Source organism: Danio rerio, chromosome 8 (assembly GCF_052040795.2).
Source record: "Danio rerio strain M-AB ecotype USA chromosome 8, GRCz13ab, whole genome shotgun sequence".
NCBI classification, from domain to species: domain Eukaryota; kingdom Metazoa; phylum Chordata; class Actinopteri; order Cypriniformes; family Danionidae; genus Danio; species Danio rerio.
This window is the reverse complement of record NC_141028.1, coordinates 40615881-40636047: the sequence shown is the minus strand read 5'-3', so window position 1 is coordinate 40636047 and position 20167 is coordinate 40615881. Positions and strand designations below refer to the sequence as shown.

Sequence of the window (20167 nt, the reverse complement as noted above, 5' to 3'; positions counted from 1 at the left end):
GGATAATTTTGTAACAAATCTGCAGATTTTTGCAGAATGATTTTGGGAGTGCCGTAACTAAAATCTTAATACATGAAATGAAAAATAATAGTTTTTTTTCACGTTTATATTATGTTTACAATGCTAATCCATCTAGATCCACTTGTTAGGTAAACAAAGCAAGACTCTCATATAATATCTCTACTAAAAACAGAAAATATTATTTTATTAACTCGTCACCTCAGAATTATAAGGTTCTATTTGACATTTTTTTCAAATTGAGTTATTCACATATTCTTATTAAATGACAACTTATTTACACTATGGGATGTATATTATAGAATTATCTGTTGTGTGTTGTCTTAGACCCGACTTATGGCCGAGAATTAGGTTTATTGAGTTTTATCTTTGGACTCATCATCCCTCTTTTTTGCTTCATACTAAAAAATCAGGAGCCATGCTTAGTCCAAATCAGATCTCCATCATATTATTTCAACTTTGTTTCCTCAACTTGCAAAACTCAGTGCGTGCAAACACCTTCACAAAAAAGACTGTTATGCCTGCTTCACGTGCCCTAGTAAATGGGGTCTAACGACCTCCCTGCTTCAGACTATAGTCAGCATGTCACATCTCCTCATTATCAACTTCATGCATATCCTCTCCATCAACTGCATGCATACCCTCTTCGTCTGTATAAGAGCATCCATGAATTGCAAAATAATAGAATGGGCAATAATTAACTATATTTAGTTACAATAAGAAATAAATATCAATCTCCTTTACTCCACTTCTACAAACTATTTTTTAAGTTCATTATTCATACATTCCATTTATACATATGTTAATGTTCACCCCTCCTCTCTCAAACAGCCTATACTCCTTAAAAAGTTGTAAAAAAAGAAAAAAGAATACATTATTTGATTAAAAGTAACACATGACCACTAAAGAAACCCCAACCTGAATTGAAACATTGTTAAATATTAAAAAAAAAAAAAAACTGTTAAATATTCTGAAAAATACCGGCAGCTGTGGTTGAAAGAAAATTTTCTGTAAAAAATACAGAAGTTTTATTGAACTGTTTAAATTTACGAAAAATAACCGTATTTCATGAACTGATACAACGTTCATTTATAAACATTTGAGAAATAACAACGTGAGCATATTGGTATTGAGTATTGTTATAGCTCAGATCACAAAAATGTAAAGTCATTAAATGTGTTCATGTGTTCATTTGTGATTGCAATTAGCAAACAGATTTTCACTGAATTAGTAACTACACAGTTACCTTTAAATAAAAGAAGATGGAACATACACAGCAAATTCAGTGTTAATTTTCGAGTGTTGCTGTAATTCAGAGTAAAGTGTTCTAGAGTAAAAATTCTAGAGTTGGATAAGGATAAAACAACACTCTCAGTGTTAGAAGCTGATTTTCCTCCTTGACATACTGAGTTATATGTATCTAATGCTAATACAGTGTACTGTTGACAACTACACCCGGGAATTTATGCAACAATATCCCTGTAGGATTTTTCCAGACGCCATTTTTTAATTTTATTTTTTGCGACAAGGAGCAATGAAAAGAAGCAACTGGTAAGTAAAAGTATTTAAAATGTTTTGTATATAGGCATTAGACATCCAAATTGTTATACTAAGTTTTAAATATCTCACAAAAAGCATAATTTATCATATTTATATTATTCTGTATTAGCTGTGTTACAATAAAACTAAAGAAAATGAAGCTGTCTTAAAACTTCTTTTGGTTAAAATCCAAGAAAATACGGTTTGTGACGGTGTTTTGAGTTGTTTTCCTTAATCATTAACCAAATAGTTAATAAAGTGTTGCGTATATAAATAAGATTTATTTTTATTTCTCTGCAGTGTTGAAAATTTGACCTAAGAGTGTTAACACATAACACTGAGTGGTGTTCATATGATCCTTTGTGGTGTTAATATTATAAGATTTAGGGTAAATCTACTATCTAAAATTTGCAGTGTATAATCGAGGCCCATAAACATTCAACTTTGTTAATATTCATAAAGACACAGAAAATGATGTGCTATTCCATTGTAAAGCGAACATCCATAAGAAAATTCTCTCAATTAACATGTAGACTTAAAGAATCATAACATTAGATACGACTAGATTAGATTAGCAAGCAGCTTGACAGCTAAACACTTTCTTCTTCCTCCTAGAGACAATGATGTCAGTGTGTGGGTTAAAATCAGAGTGAACGATGCAAAAGCCCAAACAGAGGAAATAACACCTGTGTTTGTCACCAGAGTAGTTATATGTGTTCAGCTGTTTTAAAGATGGAGCTGTACATGACCCTTTTCACCTTAACCACCCTTCTCTCAACTCATGCTGAAAGTAAGTAAATATTTTTAATCACTTTAAATCACTTTTTTTTTTTACATCAGTTCAAAACATGTTTGTTTGCTGCAGATTTAAATAAATAATTTTGCTTAAGCATTGTTTCAAAACAAGATCATTGCAGTATGTCGTAAAATTTAAAAAAGTTTGTATTTTGCAATTTTCTACAAGAAAGTAACAACCCAGATAGCAGACCTTTATTGAATTATCAATGAATCAACAAGTTGAAGATCGACAAGTTGAAAACCTCAGCATTGATTTTTTATCAGGTTTGCACCCTCAAATAATGGTTTTTAACAGTTTCAAGAACTAACGAGAATAATGAGTGTTAAAAAATAGATGAAAAACACCTGCTTTTATTAAGCAGAATCACTGATGGAACACAATGCTACAACTAATTTCAGTCATAGCTTTAGATTAAATGAACTGAAATAAAACACATTTAATCTTTCAAAATCTCAGCAGAGGATCATTAAAAAACATCAGCCGCATCAATTATAAATAATCTGTTTGACTTTATTTCTGTCAGACATCTAAAAAAGCCTTCATTCACAATTATTAAGATTAATATTTTTGTTGTTTTATTGAAAATATGAGTTTTCAGAAGTCATCACTGTGGTGAAGAAGGGTTGCTTTTTTTGGAGTCTCTGCACCTTAAAGTTAGCTCGTTTTACATTGTTGTGACTGTATGGTATGGCAAGAAAAATAAGAAGCAATCTGATTATTATTTTTTGTCAGAAAAATAACAGAATAATAATTCCAGTGAATTAAGTCAGGGATGATTAATTGTGTAAAATAAAGGTACTGTGTTGTAAATTACATTGAGCTAATGGTAGAATGACATCCAGCAATACTTTAGTCAAGTTTTGAAAGCACATTGACCACCCCAATCACCCAAAAAACAGAATTAGCTTATGAGTCCTAATGATGGTAACAAATTTTCTTGGCACAGCGCATGCTGGGAGTCATATGAGTGTTTTATGATTCTTGCAGCATTCACTGTGGCAAGACATTTGTCACCATCAAAACTCATAAGCTGAATCTTGATGTCTGTGTGTTTTAAAGAGCTCAGATGTTCAATGTGTTTTTAAAACCTGATCAAAGCACTGCTTAATATGCAGAATCACATGATTTCTATTAGCAGCTTAATGAAATCATAATAATGTTATCATCACAATACAAAACTAAACCACTGACTCAATGAGGGAATCAAAACTACCACAGTAAATCTGATGCAGCAATGCCATAACACATGTAAGGGTCCATCTATTAGCCCAATGATGGAACTAACAGCATGGGTGAAGGGTAAAAGCATGTAAGCCTTTTCAGCACATGTGAAAAGAAATATTTTTATTGGTTAAAATTTATTTTAATTGGTTTCCAATTCTGAATTTAATCTGACTCCAATTTATAATAATTAAAATTTAGATTCATCTAATTCAAGCTTAATCCCTTATAGGCTGTGATTTGGTCTAATTTAGATCGTCTAACCTAATAAATACTTATTTACATTTTATGGTTCATTGTTTAACCGAAGTTGCTTACAGTATGTTGGCTAGATCTGCTCAAGGACAAAACCTCGCTAGTTTTGGTTCTTAGATATAGGATATAACTGTAAACTAATTTCCTTTAAGTAATATAAGGCCGCCCCATGCCTGCTCATACATAAAGTTTGATTTAGCCACTAGATTATATCATACTAAATCAGTGATTGTCAGAAATCAACAGGTATCTAATGTTGTGCCTATGCTCCATCCATTATGCCCGAGTGTATGAGCAATCCTGGTCGTAGGCTGCAGAAACATCAGCCTAAACAATCTACTTGATTTAAGGAATGATTTCAGGAAGATATTAGAGCTATACAAGAATTTTCATTTTTTTTTTGTCAGGCAAAGATTTTCCATTCTAATTCACATAATAAACAAAATAAGCTAATGTAGAAGTACTTTACAGCATTCATACCTCGATGCAGAGCTCAGAGACTCATACATTGCAACAGGGTATCCTGGCAACAGGATCTCACAGACACTTCTGCACCTTTTGCCTAAATACTCAAATCAGCATACCTTGCCTGATCTTGAGTTGATGTACGCAAATCAACAGATATAAAAAAAAAAGTAAAATATTACAGTGAAATTAAGACCACCTTACCAATCACACAGAGACATTTACAATGACACCAAACATAAATATAGAGCCACAAGATACACTATATTAAAAACTTGCGACATTCTGAGCGGAATGTGAGTGAGCAGCTCTGGTGGAGAGTTAAAGGTAAAGGTAGAGGTAAAGCTGAGGGCAGAGGATGCGTGATCAAGACAGTTGAAAAACTGGTTTCTAAACTGATCTTCTTCTCAGATTAGAAAGTTTATTGTTTTAGTGCCTAATAATTCTCATGGCTGTGTCTTGTGTGGAATTCCATAACAGTTCTCAGGGTTTAATAATTTGGAGAGACTTAACATCCTTACACACGAAACCTCAACAAATTAACATGATAAATAAAGGATCAAAAAGACCTAGTAAAGCAAATAATGGTGACTTCTGAAAACATTTTTAATAAGTTATAACTTTTAGTTCTCTTTCCCAGAGATGAGTTGCGGCTGAAAGGGCATCCGCTGTGTAAAAAACTTGCTGGATAAGTTGGCAGTTCATTCCGCTGTGGCGACCCCGGATTAATAAAGGGACTAAGCTGACAAGAAAATGAATGAACGAATGAACTTTTAGTTCTTAGAGACGTCTAAAATAAAGTCAAATAGGGTAGTAATAAGTGAAGTTGCTTATGATGTTAATAGAGTTGTTTAATGATCCTCTGCTGAGATGTCGAGAGATTCAGTGTGTTTTATTTCATTGATTGAATCTGTGATTGTGATTAAAGTCCAAAAAAGATTATAATAGTTTTTATCATTGTTTTGACACTTTGACATAAGACATCATTTGCATACTGTGCTTAATGGAATGTTAATTAAACAATGGTTGTTAAGATTCAATTAATTTGATTAATTTAATGCAATTTTTAAGTCAGTAAAGTTACAAGATAAATAAAAAGAAAATCATAAAATGGTGTCTTTATGTATTATTTGATACAAACAGAAGTTGGTTGTAGTTTTGTGTTCCTTCAGTGATTCTGCTTGTTAACAGTAGGTGTTTATCATAAATTTTTAATAACACTCAATTAATCACTTAATGATATCATTAAATTAATCACTGCGTCTGTGTTAAGGTTCAAACCAGATGAAAACTCAACATTGAATTTTCTTTATTCTCAGAGTTGAACTATGTAGAAGAACACCACCTCATTCCTATTTCATGTATAAATAAGCTTATACTGTAATTAAACTAAAACTTAATAAACTAAACTTTTTTAATGCCAATTCTCTTTCAGTTGTACATGATTATTTTGCAATTCATGGATGCTCTTATACAGACGAAGAGGGTATGCAAGCAGTTGATGGAGAGGATATGCATGGAATTGATAATGAGGAGATGTGGCATGCTGACTATAATCTGAAGACAGGAGTACTATCATTACCTGACTTTGGAGACCCTATTACATTTCCTAGATTTTATGAAACAAGTGTTATTGAAATGACAGGATGCAAAGCTAATATAGTCTCTTTGACTAAAATTTTTAACAGCCCACCACCAGAAATGGGTAAGCCCCATAAATTAATTGCAAAATACTAACAGCTGCAGTTAGCAGGAATATGTATCTGTTATTTTACAGTTCTCTACCATAAATGGCATAATACAGTTTGTTAAACTGAAGTTACACAGCATTAAAGAGAGTAACTGCAATTGCAATTGTAAATTAATTTTTGCTCTTGAAGTTAAATTGATGTTTTCTGTCTTTTTTTGTATTATTCAATAACTTTATTCAAAAAATATATTTATTTTTGTGGTCTATGAAGTAAAATGTACTAATATGCTTACATTGCTAAAGCATTATGAATAATATTAATATCAATAATAATATTAATTTGAGTTTTATGGAAATTAAAAGTTTACTTGTCACCTACTCGGTCCCAGTCATTCCCCTCGCTGGCCAGCAGAGGTCCTCATCACCACATTTATTACAACATTAAGTCATCCACTTACACTGACAGCATGCACACCTGCAGCTCATTCAGTTAATGACCCACGCTCACACATATAAGCAGCACACACACTCCAGTTCATTGCGAAGTCTTGTTCTGCCCTGGCTAACACCACTACTGAGCGTTTCTCATCCTTGCCTGCTTCCCCGTTGCTTACCTTGCTTTGATCACTGACCTTGTCCTGCCTGCCGCCTGCCTTGTACCTTTGCCTAAACCCCAACTCTGATCCACGCCGCCTGCCTTGAACTCTAGCCTGCATACCCATATTGAGATTAGCCGCATGCCTCTGACCCATGCCTGCATACTCATCCTGTGTTTACCTGCCACCAGCCCTTCGATCATACACTACTGTGTTTGATGTGAGTTCGCACACACATTACATCTGTGTGCTGATTGTTATTAAACTGTGTTTAACAAATATACTGCAAATGGATCCCTCTTTGTCAGCCACTTCGTTACATTACTCAAGTTTTTATTTAGTGCATTTATTTTTACAGTAACATGCTGTATATTGGCGACTGAAGCCGACAGATTTTTACTACTAACCCTTTCACGCATGCAATCACACTGATTTGATCAGCCTAGGCTGGTCTCTGAAGTATTGAAAAAACTGTACAAAAGCACGCACATCTCTCTAAATTGGGTGCTCAGCCAAAACCGCAAAAAGGGCAAACGTCAATCAAAGGCGACAACACCAAGGCTTCAAAAATACAAATTTATTAAATTAAAAAGGCTGACACAGAGCGTGTAACATTTCGAGCCGCTTCAGACATTCAAATACACACAACTACTAGCAAAACATACAATATAAAGTTTGTGAAATACATGCAGATGTCTATGGAGAAGGCAATGATTATTATTTTTTCAGTATATAACCGGGCGATGGGTTTTATTCTAGTAAGATACACAGTATATTTTCTCTCCTCCTCTTCTAGACAAACAGTTACTTACATTCATATATTTCAGAAGAAAAAGATTAATGATCATGATGTAAATACAACAGCTCAAATCTCTCCTACAGCCGAGACTAAACAAGGCAGCCCTATTACACATCATAAAACAAATAATATGATCATTATTAAGCTGTTTAAAATATTATGTTCTAACACTTATTTGAGAAACTGAGTATCAGATATTTTTTCAATATAATTCCAACATTTGTCAATATAGACCCTTTTCACATTTACGGGTTTCTCTATAGCAGAAGTCATCATAGTTGGGAAAACTTTAAGCGCAGTGAATGGGAGAATACAACAAATGTTTTTTACAATCTTATTCCCTGAAGTAATAAAAGAAAAGCTCCATGATGGTGTTATCAAGACTTTCAGAAAAAGGGAAAAAATACTGTGAGACTGAAAACGGCATGTCATATTTACTGTCCTGCTCCAGAAGCTGCATTAGAAATGCCTCGCACAAACGGTAATTAGTTTTTTGTCATTTGTAGTAAATATTATATAATATATATGTAAATACATAGAAATTATAAATTAAAAAAAAAAATCTAAATATTAAAAACCTTCGAGGATTTAAGATTATGACGACTGTTACACACATCATAATAGGCTTGTGAAAGGGGTCCATTTACACAAAAAAGTAAAAAGAAGAAACAAAATACGATATACATAGATCATTACCACTAAGCACAATTGTGTACAAATGACGACTTTTAAACATTTCTTTTGGATGTTAAAATGCTGAAATGATGTCCACTTTGGGTTCAGAATAAAAGTTATTATAATGTCTTTTTTGGACAAACACAGCGTCAGATGAAATCAACTAAAACATTAAATCTCTCAAAATCTCAGCAGAGGATCATAAACACTTCTGCAAAAAGCATCAGCAGCTTCATTCATTCATTTTCCTTGGTCTCTATGTTGCCACAGTGGAATAAACAGCCAACTATTCCGGCATATGTTTTATATAGAGAATGCCCTTTCAGCTGCAACTCAGTACTGGGAAACACCCATACACACTACGGCCAATTTAGTTTATTCAATTCATTTATAGCACATGTCCTTGGACTGTGGGGGAAACCAGAGCACCCAGAGAAAACTCACGCCAAGACGGAGAGAAAATGGAAACTCCACACAGAAATGCCAACTGGCCCAGCCGGGACTCTAACCAGTGACTTTCTTGCTGTGAGGGGACAGTGGCAAATATATCATTAAAGTAAACTTTTAAAGGACCCAGCAGCATTTACAAGCTGATTCTTGCCATAACAAATCACATCATTTAGCTCATTTTAAAAGAGTGACCCCGAGTAAAGCAACCACGATTGACTGTAATGATGATTCCGAAAACCTGTTTATTCTATAAAACAACAAAAACATTTAACTCTTAATAAATGTGAAGGGGAAGTTTGTAGACCTCTGACAGTAACTGTCCAACAGGTTAATAATACAATAAGTAAAGCTGCAGATGCTGTTGAGTTGTTTGTTGATCCTCTGCTGAGATTTCATGAGATTTAATGTTTTAGTTGATTTCATCTAAGAGTCCAAAACTTTTCATAAAAACCTTCATTCTGCACCATTAGGGAACGTCATTTCAACATCTAATTGTCTGAAAGAAAAACCTAAAAGACATTAAAAAGGGTTAATTTATGATAACATTTTTACTGATTCTAATTCATATTTTAAACCAAGTCACAAAAAATTAATTAATATTTAAAAATATTATATAAAAGCTTGAAAATATATGCAGAATTGCAATTGTCATTAAAATGTTAGATGACCCAAAAATAAAGATCATATTATGAATTATCCTGAGGTTATATCAAATCCTTGAAACCTTCGTTTGACTTCAGAACAGAAAAGATTGTGTTTTGAGTAAATCTGAGAGCTCTCTTATCCTACATAGATAGAAAGCAAACTTTCTGACTCTTTAAAGTCCAGAAAGGTACCAAAAATATCCTGAAAACCCAACACAATCTCACGGCAATTCGTAACTTTTTCATTTAGTGGCTAATTCGTATGAATTCGTATGATCTAATTCGTACAATTTAGTACAATTTGCTTTTCCCCAATGACGGTTGGGGTTAGGGGTGGGGTCAGGTGCCACGCCTCCTTTTAAAAATCGTACCATTTCGTACGACTGAACTCGTACGAATTCGTACGAATTAGCCACTAAACTGGCAAAACGTAAAATACTTACGTTTTCTCGTGAGATCAGGCTGGAAAACCATTTGCTTTAATGCAGTGGTCCCAAACTCAATTCCTGAAGAGCTACAGCTCTGCAAATTTTATTAAACATGCTTAACAATATCTAGTAGTCTTGAACACTTTGATTATTTGCATTAACTGTGTTTGATTAGGGTTGGAGCAAAACTCTGCAGAGCTGAAGAGCTTCAGGAATTGAGTTTGAGACCCATGCTTTAGTGGTTCAATTAGAATATTAGCAACAATTAGAATACTTTTGTGTACATAAAACAGAAATTATTTTACTTAACAGTTTCTTCTCCTCAGTGTTAGTGTAAATTGTGCGTTCATTTGTCATGTTTAGATTGCGTGTCTGCATAACCTAAGATGTGCTTTATTTCAAAGAGATGAATGCGGGTATGGGGGGGGGGGGTGGACTGTTGAATGGAGTAATTTTTATACTAAAGTATTTTCACTAAAGGTCACTCCACTTTTTTTATTTTTTTGTGGGAACAGAAATTAAATTGTTATATATCCAGTGCCAAGTTTTGTTAAGTTATGGTGATATCAATATTTGTTTAAACTAATGCAGGTATTTGTGTTTCTAGATCCACCACAGACATCTATATATCCAAAAGATGATGTTGAGCTGGGTGTTCAGAACACTCTTGTCTGCCATGCGACTGGATTCTATCCTCCGTCTATTAGAATCTTGTGGACTAAGAATAATGTCAATGTGACAGAAGGCATTAGTTTAAGCCAGTATCGTCCAAGGGTAGATGGGACCTTCAACATCTTCTCCACGTTTAGGTTCACACCAGCTGAAGGAGACATTTACAGCTGCAGAGTGATCCATGAAGCACTGCTTGGTCAACCTCAGGCCAAAATATATGGTGAGTATAAGGATGTTATATCTTTTTATTTCAACTCTTAGTCTGTTAAAAACAATATTTTCATCTGTTGTAATTTTCTTGAATCCTCAAATTGAATTTTTAGAATATTTAAAATAGAATTTATGTATTTTACCAGATGTTGATGTTGCCATCCCAAGTGTTGGACCATCAGTGTTCTGTTGAGTGGCTCTGTCTCTTGGACTTTTGGGTATCGCGACTGGAACTTTTTTTTTTATTAAAGCATTCAACTACAATGGAGATATGGAAGTAAATTGACAAACTGATCATTTTAAGTAACTGTGTATTTTAAAACTGGGTTCAATGTTGTTGTTTTGTTTTTGTTTTTTTTTTCGTTTTGTTTTTTACATTTGATGATATTCAATTTTCAATTTGCTAGTGTTTTGCTGTTTGCATGTGTCACAGCTTAACTCACAGCTCATTTGAGCTCTCTCTGCAACACTGTAAATAAAAAACTTTTAAAAACAGTTAGATTCTACAGCAAAATGCATTTTTTCCCACCAAAACAGTAATATTCTGTTAAAAACATTTTGGATAATATTATGGTTTTCAAGAAAGTAACCAACAGCAGAAAAACAATAAGCACAAACGGTGCTTTCAGTTACGGCATTAAATAAAATTAACTAAAATAAAACAATTTCAGTCTCAACAGAAGATCATTAAACATTTTTTTCAGAGTGAATAGCAGTAAACTGTAAATTAACAGAGTTTAGGAGAAGCTCAAAATGGGCAGGTCAGCTCTAAGTGGCTGGGACTTGAGCTCCAAGTGGGCTGACCAAACCACCTGAAGTTTTCATCGATCTATTTAATGTCTTCTACACTGTAAAAAATGTCTGCGATTTTTAACAGTAAAAGTCTGTACAATCTAAAGTAAAAACCTATTAAAAGATTAACGGGTCATTTCTGGACAAAACACAGAAAATAACTGTGATAGATCTAACCTTGGTTTTCGAGTAAGTAACCGGAATGTCTGAAATTTCACCACACACCCTTATTCACTAGTTCCTAAATTATTTCTTTAGTATATGTCTGCAGTCCTGACCTGTGTCCAATAGAGAATGTGTGGCACATTTTAAAGCACAAAATGTAACAAAGAAGGTCCCGTTCTGTTGTCCACCTTTAAACTTGTTTGCAGGAAGAATGGGTCAAAATTACACCTGAAAAACTTCATCACTTGGTGTCTTCAGTCCCTAAATGTCTTTTAAGTGTTGTAAAAAGGAATGGCAAAAATACAAAGTGGTACATGCTGAACTGTTCCAATATTTTAGAAATTTGCTGAAAAATATGTTGTTGTTTTTTTAATCACGAGAAATACATTAAACAATGTTTGTCGTATTGACTGCAATGAAATACAAGTTTAAGTAAGTTTAGAAATTACTACTCTCATTTAATTGTATTTTCCATACTGTCCTGATGTTTTCTGATTTAGGGATGTAAAACATATCATGACCATTAAATATTGGAAACTGTGGTGTTTAACATGGACTGGATATTATTAATTAATCTTCATAAACATGACAGTACAATTCACATGATTAAATAAACTTTCTTTCCCCTTATGTACTTTTGTGGGAAGAAAGTTGGGGAAGTTGGGTTTTTAGAAGTGGTTTGACATGATAGACATGATTGTTGTAATAATTTTGGGCCATATGGGTAAATCCTTTCATTAGATTAAAATACACACACTTTCTCTTTAGATCTATAATGTGTTAAATGGCATATCGATGTGTGTACACAGTTATGGGTTTGTCATGTTAAATGGGACGAGACATAACACTTATGTGAGATCGGTAACTGCTGGACAATAAAAAGACAAACAACAAAAAAGATGATAAAAACATACTGAAAATGATTCATTTATATAGAACAAAACATCAACCAATAATGCAATAAATGACAAGAGCGTTACCAAAAGAAAATAGAAAGAGAGAAAATAAATGACAAAAACATATGTGGAAATATGGGTTGGTTATATAGAGTAGATTAATACATTTTCACTTTGAAGATCACCACCTGATAGACATATAAGACTTAACGGTCCCACTTTGTATTAAGTGTCCTTAACTACTATGTACTTACATCAAAAAAAATAAATACAATGTACTTACTGTGTTTATAATGTATTTGAGAACACAGTAAATACATGTATTTACACAATAAGTACATTGCAACAAACTATTAAATCATGTGTAAGTACATATTAGTTAAGGCCACTTAATTTAAAGTGGGAACGACTTAACACTTAAGAAAGGAGGAAAAACTAAGAAATTCAGTAAGAAAACAGCAACTTTTTTGCAGTGATATTTAAAAGATTTATTTTGCAATGTATCCTTAAAAAGACAAGAAACAAATGGTTTACTGTGATTGTTGTCAACATTACAAACTTGTTATTTTACAAAGAGCAAGGAAGCTTGAATTCATGGATATATTTGGAGAAGAACAATGAGAAACTTTGATTTTACTGTGTTTATTGTTGTAAAATGTAGTAAAACAAACTAACAAAAAATGCAGTGCATTTCTGGAACTATGGAAACATACAAGAAAAACATCTTGTGTACCAAAGATGTTGTCTTTAGGGAAACTATGAGGAAAATATTTTATCATATTTTGAAAACTTCCCTGTTTACAATACACAACTAAAAATAATGAACCATTTTTAGTCTGTTTTGTTCTATTACATAAAATTACAACTTTATTTTTCCTAAAAAAAAAAAAAAAAAAAAGCAGGAGTGATGATAAATTTGAGATTTATCAATTATTAAGTCATAGATATGGTGGTTTTTTTTTTTTTTTTTTTTTTGTAAAATAAAATTGGAAATTTCTGTTTGAAATAGAGGTTTACCCACATTTGAATGTCCAGTTCTAAAAAAGAAAAAATATATAATTTTAGAAACCAAAGAAATAAAGAATTAATGTTTTAATATTTGTTTGAACAATTGTGTCAGAACTGCAAGATTCCCATTTGTTCCATCACTTGGATGTATTTATTATTATTGTTTATATGTGTGTTTACTGCCCATTGGGAGTGGTTGTGTTGTGTGATTCTCTTCCACTGTTCCAATGTGTCTCTCTGCCTGCTCACTAGAGCTTATTTGGCCCAGGTGGTGCTCATCATTGGAGCGTACTTCAGTAACATGCTGCGACAAAAGAGCAGTGTGCCTCAACCCAAGGAGAGGTTCATTTCTCCCCTGCTTCAGACTTGTGGTTGTTGTGGTTGTACTCTGTGGGTATTGATCCTGTTGTATATAGAAAGAAGTTTATCAAACTATTGGGTTCAATTTAACTTCTGTCTTTGAAGAAACTTGGTGTTTCTCTTGTGTTGTGGAACTTTACAGGCAGTGCTTTCTTAGATGTATGATTTAAATATACTTTTTCTGTGCTGTATTTAAAAGGAAATTGTATTGTTCTTTGTCTTGACATTTTGATTTACAAATTTAAGCTGTAGGGAGAGGGTGCCATTTTTATTTCTGTACTTGTTTGACTGTGTTTATTCATAGTAAGGGAGTTGAGGAAAGCCTTTGTTGTTTCTTTAACCTGAAACTATGTTATTTAGTACTCCTCCTAGCTAGATCTGTTTTGTTGTTTTGATTTAATCCTTCTCCTGAATATTTATGCTTCATTTATTGTTTACTGAATAAGAACCAAAGAATAAAATATTTAAGTTTACTCTTGTGTTTGTTTCACATTTCTGAGGCAGGATTGAATTGTTCCCTCAATTTGTTTATTTAATTTATACACAATATATGAATTTGGTATTCTTTTCTTTAAATTCAAAATTTTAATTTTCTTTGTTATTTTCCTTCCCCAACCCTAGACAAAAAGGGGAAGGAACGTAACACATTTCATTTAACAAATGTACATAAAAATACCATCAAACTATAAATTTATAATTACTGTACACTGAGACAAATGCCAAGTTGTGGTTAAAAATGGGCGAGGCAGTGGCGCAGTAGGTAGTGCTGTCGCCTCACAGCAAGAAGGTTGCTGGTTCGAACCTCAGCTCAGCTGGCGTTTCTGTGTGGAGTTTGCATGTTCTCCCTGCCGTCGCGTGGGTTTCCTCCGGGTGCTCCGGTTTCCCCCACAGTCCAAAGACATGTGGTACAGGTGAATTGGGTAGGCTAAATTGTTTGTAGTGTATGAGTGTGTGTGTGTGTGTGGATGTTTTTCCAGAGATGGGTTGCGGCTGGAAGGGCATCTGCTGGGTAAAAATTTGCTGGATAAGTTGGCGATTGTGGTGACCCCGAATTTATAAAGGGACTAAGCCGACAAGAAAATGAATGAATGAATTGTTCAAAATCTTCCGTTAAGCAATTTGTAAAAATCAGTTCCCTATAGGCAGTTAAGTTACACTTGCTGCAATGCTATCATCCACAGGTTGTAAATAAAAATTGTTTAAGAGAGAAGGTTTTTTAACCAACAATTTTTAAACGTAATAGTTTTAATAACTAACTTTTTAATAACAAATTATTTTTGTCTATATGATGATAGTACAATGTAATGATTGAGCAGTAATAACAAGAAGAATTTAAGCACATAAGTAAACATCACAAGCACATCCACATCTCAGGGCACAGGAACATCCAGGAGGAACATCAAGGAACAAGAAAAAGGAAATGACGATAAGACCAGACAAAAGCTGAATCAAAGCAATTGGTTGATTTATTTTTATTTATTTTAATTTTTTTTGTGTACATGCAGTGTCAAACCAAGGAACATAACAATCCCAATAAACTTCAAGGATCATTACAACTTCAATGGAAATAAGTTTTGTTTTTAAAACTGTACTGTGTATATCCTTGACAAATTAAGTGTATTCACGAAAGAAAGAAAGAAAGAAAGAAAGAAAGAAAGAAAGAAAGAAAGAAAGAAAGAAAGAAAGAAAGAAAGAAAGAAAGAAAGAAATGATCAATGACCTAGTCAAACTCAACAAGCATAAGACTAAACTTCTGACTAATCAACCTCCACTAACCTTTTCACTGCTTATTCAAAGTCGGTTTAACACTGGTCTGATTTCTGGGTAGGTTTAACTGGGTTAGCAGTTTCTGAAAGGGAAATAACCAGGTTAGGTTAATAGATTAATTTATCAAGGTAACAGAAATGTTTTTTTTTTTCAGACTCATTAGTTTAAGTATTATTTCATTTCCACATTTAAATAATATTATTATGGATAATTTTAATATTGTTTGAATCTTTTTTTATTGAAATTGTGAATGAATCTTTTTAACGTTTGTTTCAATTATATTTTCTATTGTATTATTATAAAGGGCGACACAGTGGCTCAGTGGTTAGCACTGTCACCTCAGAGCAAGAAGGTTGCTTGTTTGAGTCCCGGCTGGGTTAGTTGCCATTTCTGTGTGGAGATGGCATGTTCTCCCTATGTTTGTGTGGGTTTCCTCTGGGTACTTATTTATTTACATTGTTTTAGGCTTTTCCCCCCAAACACTTGATATACTAAATATTATTATTATTTCCTAGTTGGGGACCCACATTTAAAAACACATGCACTCTTAAAATAGTTTTATTATAAAAACACAACCTGTGTTATTTCTTAACACACCTGCATGCTAGTGGAGGTCAGCACATTCTCTCCTAAAACTCCCAAAATTCTAAATCATAGTGAGGGACAGTTATAATAACCCATTTGTGTAAAAACAACATCATAAATGGCTCTTAAATTTCATTTGGATTATATTTTCTTATGCTATTTAAAATTTTTCTATACTATAGTTGTTTCAGTTATTTATTTACATTTTTTTTTTTTTACAAAATTGTATTCATTTTAAACAATTTTTTATTTGTTGTAATCAAAGTTTTAAAGTTTACTCAAAATTTATTTGAGTTTTATTTAATTCCTATATTATTAAATATGTACTTTTGTAAGCCAATGTGATTTTAATTTTACAAAAAAGTAAACATTTTTTTATAAGTTTATTAATAACTATTTTATTAAGTTCACTATTTCACTCTCCCTGTCCCCCTCTTAAATAGCTCATATGAATTTGTAAAAAGAAACAAGAATACAATCTTTGATTAAAAGAAATGACCCCTTAAGAAACCCCAAACAGAAATGTTGTTTCAATCATGACCACGAGAGGTCCCTGTCACTCCACAAACAATGCAAATTCTCCCTCACTCACTTCACAGATTTGATGATTAAAGTGAAACTTTTGGCGTTTTATGATTCTGCTCAAATTATTTATCCTCCTACATTTTACACAGTACAATAATATGAATTTATGAAATATCACATAAATACACTAACAATATTTAATCTCTTGCTTACTGTAGTGTAGACGCTCAGTGTTGAGCAGTTAATCGCCTGACTCTCAATGTCTGTCTCGTGTTTAATTCACTGCAAGCGGTAAATCCTGTCGCTCGTCAACGAATGAGGATCTTGGGCTCGTCATGGTTGAATCAGAACAGATGAATGTGGAGTTTCGAGCCGCCAGGACACTTTTTACAGGGACGAGCCCACAACAGGACACACGTAGTCAACGATAGTTATCAAATAAGAGAAAACTGTTACCTTCTCTGTTACCTTTTCTTTTGTCGGATTATGTCGGGTATCTGCACACCAGTTTAAAGATGAACGATAAAATGGATTGTAATCTAATAAACGATCTCGCCAAAGACTCTCAATTTTCTTAACATGCACTTTTGGAAGGTGTGAGCTGTCGCAGTTGGATTTAATAATTCAGAAGTCACGTCTAGTGAGAGTCTGAGCGCGTGCACAGGTGAAGACTCCACAGGTAAAACAGCAGCATGATGTTGATGGACCAAAAGCGTTCCTCGGTCTCTCCTGTTTAGGGTTCACAACATCAGAAAACGTTAATGGGACATATCAAAGACATCCCTTATGGCAAAGATGAGCGTCTATTCCCATATGTGGTGGATTCTGCTGATAATATTGGCAACGGTAATGACGACTGTCACGCAAGGTAGGTGCATTTCTAAAAGTTGGAAGATCATGTGTTGGTCTTTGTGTAAAATAAAATAATGCATGTATAGGGGCAGTGTACAGGCTTTCATTACCTGAAATGATTGAAAATATCTCTTAAATAGAACAGATGCTTGACAACAGCAGTTTTTTTTCAGACAGGAAATTTAAATTATTACTTTAAATTATTACTGTTAATGACCACTTTTTACATTTACTGCTAACATTATTCCTTTTTTATCCACACACAAATACTTATTTTCTGTTGTTTACACTTAACTTCAAGGTTTCATTGTTATCTTGAAAATAAATTAAATAAATTATTATGTATTATAACTTTTTAATAATGGATTTAATCGCATACTGGCCTGAATACCTGTGTTTTTTCCACATAATTGGTCAATATAATTGGTTAAATAATATGAAATTCAGTATATTAAGAATTATTTCCTATGCATTTTTCTTCTGTGGCAAAAACTCATTTTACACTTTCTTGAAATGTTAGGGCACACACTCAGCCATTTAATTAATCTAATGTTTAATATACAGTTTTTATAGATAAAATGCATACACATTTTAAGTAACATGATGCTGACAGATTTCAAATTGATGCACATGATCTGGAGGACATTCACATCTGGTGAGCTTGGTGTATCTACATTTTTTGGAATTTTAGAAATGAGAGTGTGATTTATTTCTGCAGCTTTGGCCTGTGCCATCTTATGAGTGTGAGGTGAGCCTTCTTGACAGAATCAAGTCTATATTAATATCTATATAAATCTGTAAGTTTCTTATTTGCAGAATCCACTTTACAATCAAGAATTTAAAAGCATGATAAAGAATAAATTCCTATAGATGTGAATTTTCCAAGACGTTATCTGGCCATTGTTACATTCAGAAAAATAACATCACACACTGTAAAAAAATGATATTCTCCACACAACTCCTTCATGTTGCCCAACACAAATTATTTAAGTTACCTTATTGTTTTTACAAATTTAAGTAGATTGAACATAAATAATTAAATTGTCCCCCCAAAAACTCTTTTTAAATAAGTAGTTTAAACAAGCTGCAAACCCCATTTTTTGAGTGCATGTAGCAATGTCGAGTCAGTATTATAGTCGACAAGCACAACAGTTCAGAACTCATAAGATTGGTTTAATAGAGTAAAAACTTAACGCTTGAAATGTTCAAGGTATTTCAATTGAGTTTAAAGACTTCAGGCACAAAAGATTTTATAATTTTTAGATTTTTATTGTTCAATTTTTGCTGTTAGACTCAGACCATAAAGTGCAGTTAACTTTGCTTTTATCTTTGATCTATTGCAAAGGTCTCAAACTCAATTCCAGGAGGGCCACAGCTCTGCACAGATTTGCTCCAACCTTATCAAACACAGCTGATCTAGATAATCAAGGTGTTCAAAAGAGTCATGAACACCTTCATTGATTGGATGAGTTGTGTTTGATTGGGGTTAGAGCAAAACTGTGCAGAGCTGTGGCCCTCCAGGAATTGAGTTTGAGACCTATGCTCTATTGCATTTGTCTATACTTGTAATTTGTTTATTATGTATTATCCATAACTCACACACCTGAAATCATTCCAATTAGTCTAAATTAATGAATTCTTTCTAAATTGAGCTATTCAAGTCATCTGGTTAAAATATGTTAATATCGCAATATATATCTCGCTAATAAACAAAATATCACAATATGTGATTTTTCCAATATCGCACAGCCCTTTTTCTAACAATTCCTCAAATGGTCCACAGTTCGCACTACCTATAGTTTTCCATTTTTCTCATCTGTCTCATTCCCATCTGTGGTATTTCCTTCTGTTGAGTGCTTGATTGTCAAGGCATGGTCTGGATAGGATTAGTATTCATCCTGTCCCAGAAACAGTGTTTCTACATCTTCGCTGCTTCATAGGGACTGAGACATCTGTGCTTTATGTACCTTCTATCTTGAGTGGTTTAAAGATCAATTCTGCACTGTGGTCAAATTTACTAAATGAAATGAATGCAGTTTACTCCAAATTTACTGGAAGTTAATTCTACTCATTCCAAAAGAGTGCTGAAGGATTAATGATGAACACCTGCTGTTAACTAGTAGAATTACTGAAGAGAAAGGCAAAAGTACAGCTGACTTCAGTCACAGCCTTAGATGAAATCAAGTAGAATAAAACACAATCAATCTCTCAAAATCTCAGCAGTGGATCATTAATCAGCTTAACAAACAGCATCAACAGCTTCACTTATTGCTAAGGTGCTTAAATTTATTTTTGACTGACGTCTACAAAAACCCTTAGCAAAATTTACTACGGCATCATTGATGAGAACAGTGGTTGCTTTACGCGGCCTCGCAGTTTCGTGAATGCTTTTTTCCACAGCGCATTGTGTTTTGTGTCCTTATTAGTGCATGGTGTTCTGCATCCTGATTGGCTGTAGACCATTGTCAATCAATCTCCTCCATGCCATGTCTTCTGTACCGTGCAGAATGTGTTCAGCTTGCCTTATTTATATTAGTCTTCGATCGCTAGCAGTATGTTTGCAAGTTTTCTCCCAACAATGTTGATGAAATGTTCTGCATCGTCAAAGGCACCTCCTGTAGCACCCAAAAGGCAGAGGAAGATGCTAACCATCTCACAAAAACTTCTGGACATGCTACTGGAAGGTAGAAGTTACGCGGCTGTAGAGCACCCTTACAGATTAAATGAATGAATGAAGATCAAATTATTTTGATCTT

The 20167-nt window shown here is 33.5% G+C and overlaps 2 protein-coding genes across 2 annotated transcripts in view; both read left to right on the top strand.

Annotated features, from left to right (window-relative positions):
- Positions 1 to 2172: 2172 nt before the first annotated feature.
- Positions 2173 to 11968, top strand: mhc2d8.35a1 (major histocompatibility complex class II d8.35a1). Its single transcript, XM_087265105.1, has 4 exons — positions 2173 to 2347; positions 5733 to 6002; positions 10187 to 10471; positions 10608 to 11968. Exons 1-4 carry the CDS (start codon positions 2269 to 2271, stop codon positions 10652 to 10654), a joined length of 681 nt encoding a protein of 226 aa, XP_087121231.1. The 5' UTR covers positions 2173 to 2268; the 3' UTR covers positions 10655 to 11968.
- A 4861-nt stretch (positions 11969 to 16829) lies between these two features.
- The window catches only part of LOC100332191 (transmembrane protein 132D), a 66030-nt gene continuing 62692 nt past the window's right edge, over positions 16830 to 20167 (top strand). Inside the window, exon 1 of the mRNA XM_087265100.1 lies at positions 16830 to 17427. Within this exon, the coding sequence (XP_087121226.1) occupies positions 17346 to 17427 (82 nt within the window). The 5' untranslated portion in view covers positions 16830 to 17345. The remainder of the gene's footprint in view (positions 17428 to 20167) is intronic.

Excerpts from the sequence above, each read along its gene's own strand:
- mhc2d8.35a1 (XM_087265105.1), top strand. The coding sequence starts at position 2,269 with ATGTGTTCAGCTGTTTTAAAGATGGAGCTGTACATGACCCTTTTCACC. Across the intron at positions 2,348-5,732 it reads TCTCTCAACTCATGCTGAAA|TTGTACATGATTATTTTGCA; the intron begins GTAAGTAAATAT and ends ATTCTCTTTCAG. Across the intron at positions 6,003-10,186 it reads CAGCCCACCACCAGAAATGG|ATCCACCACAGACATCTATA; the intron begins GTAAGCCCCATA and ends TTGTGTTTCTAG.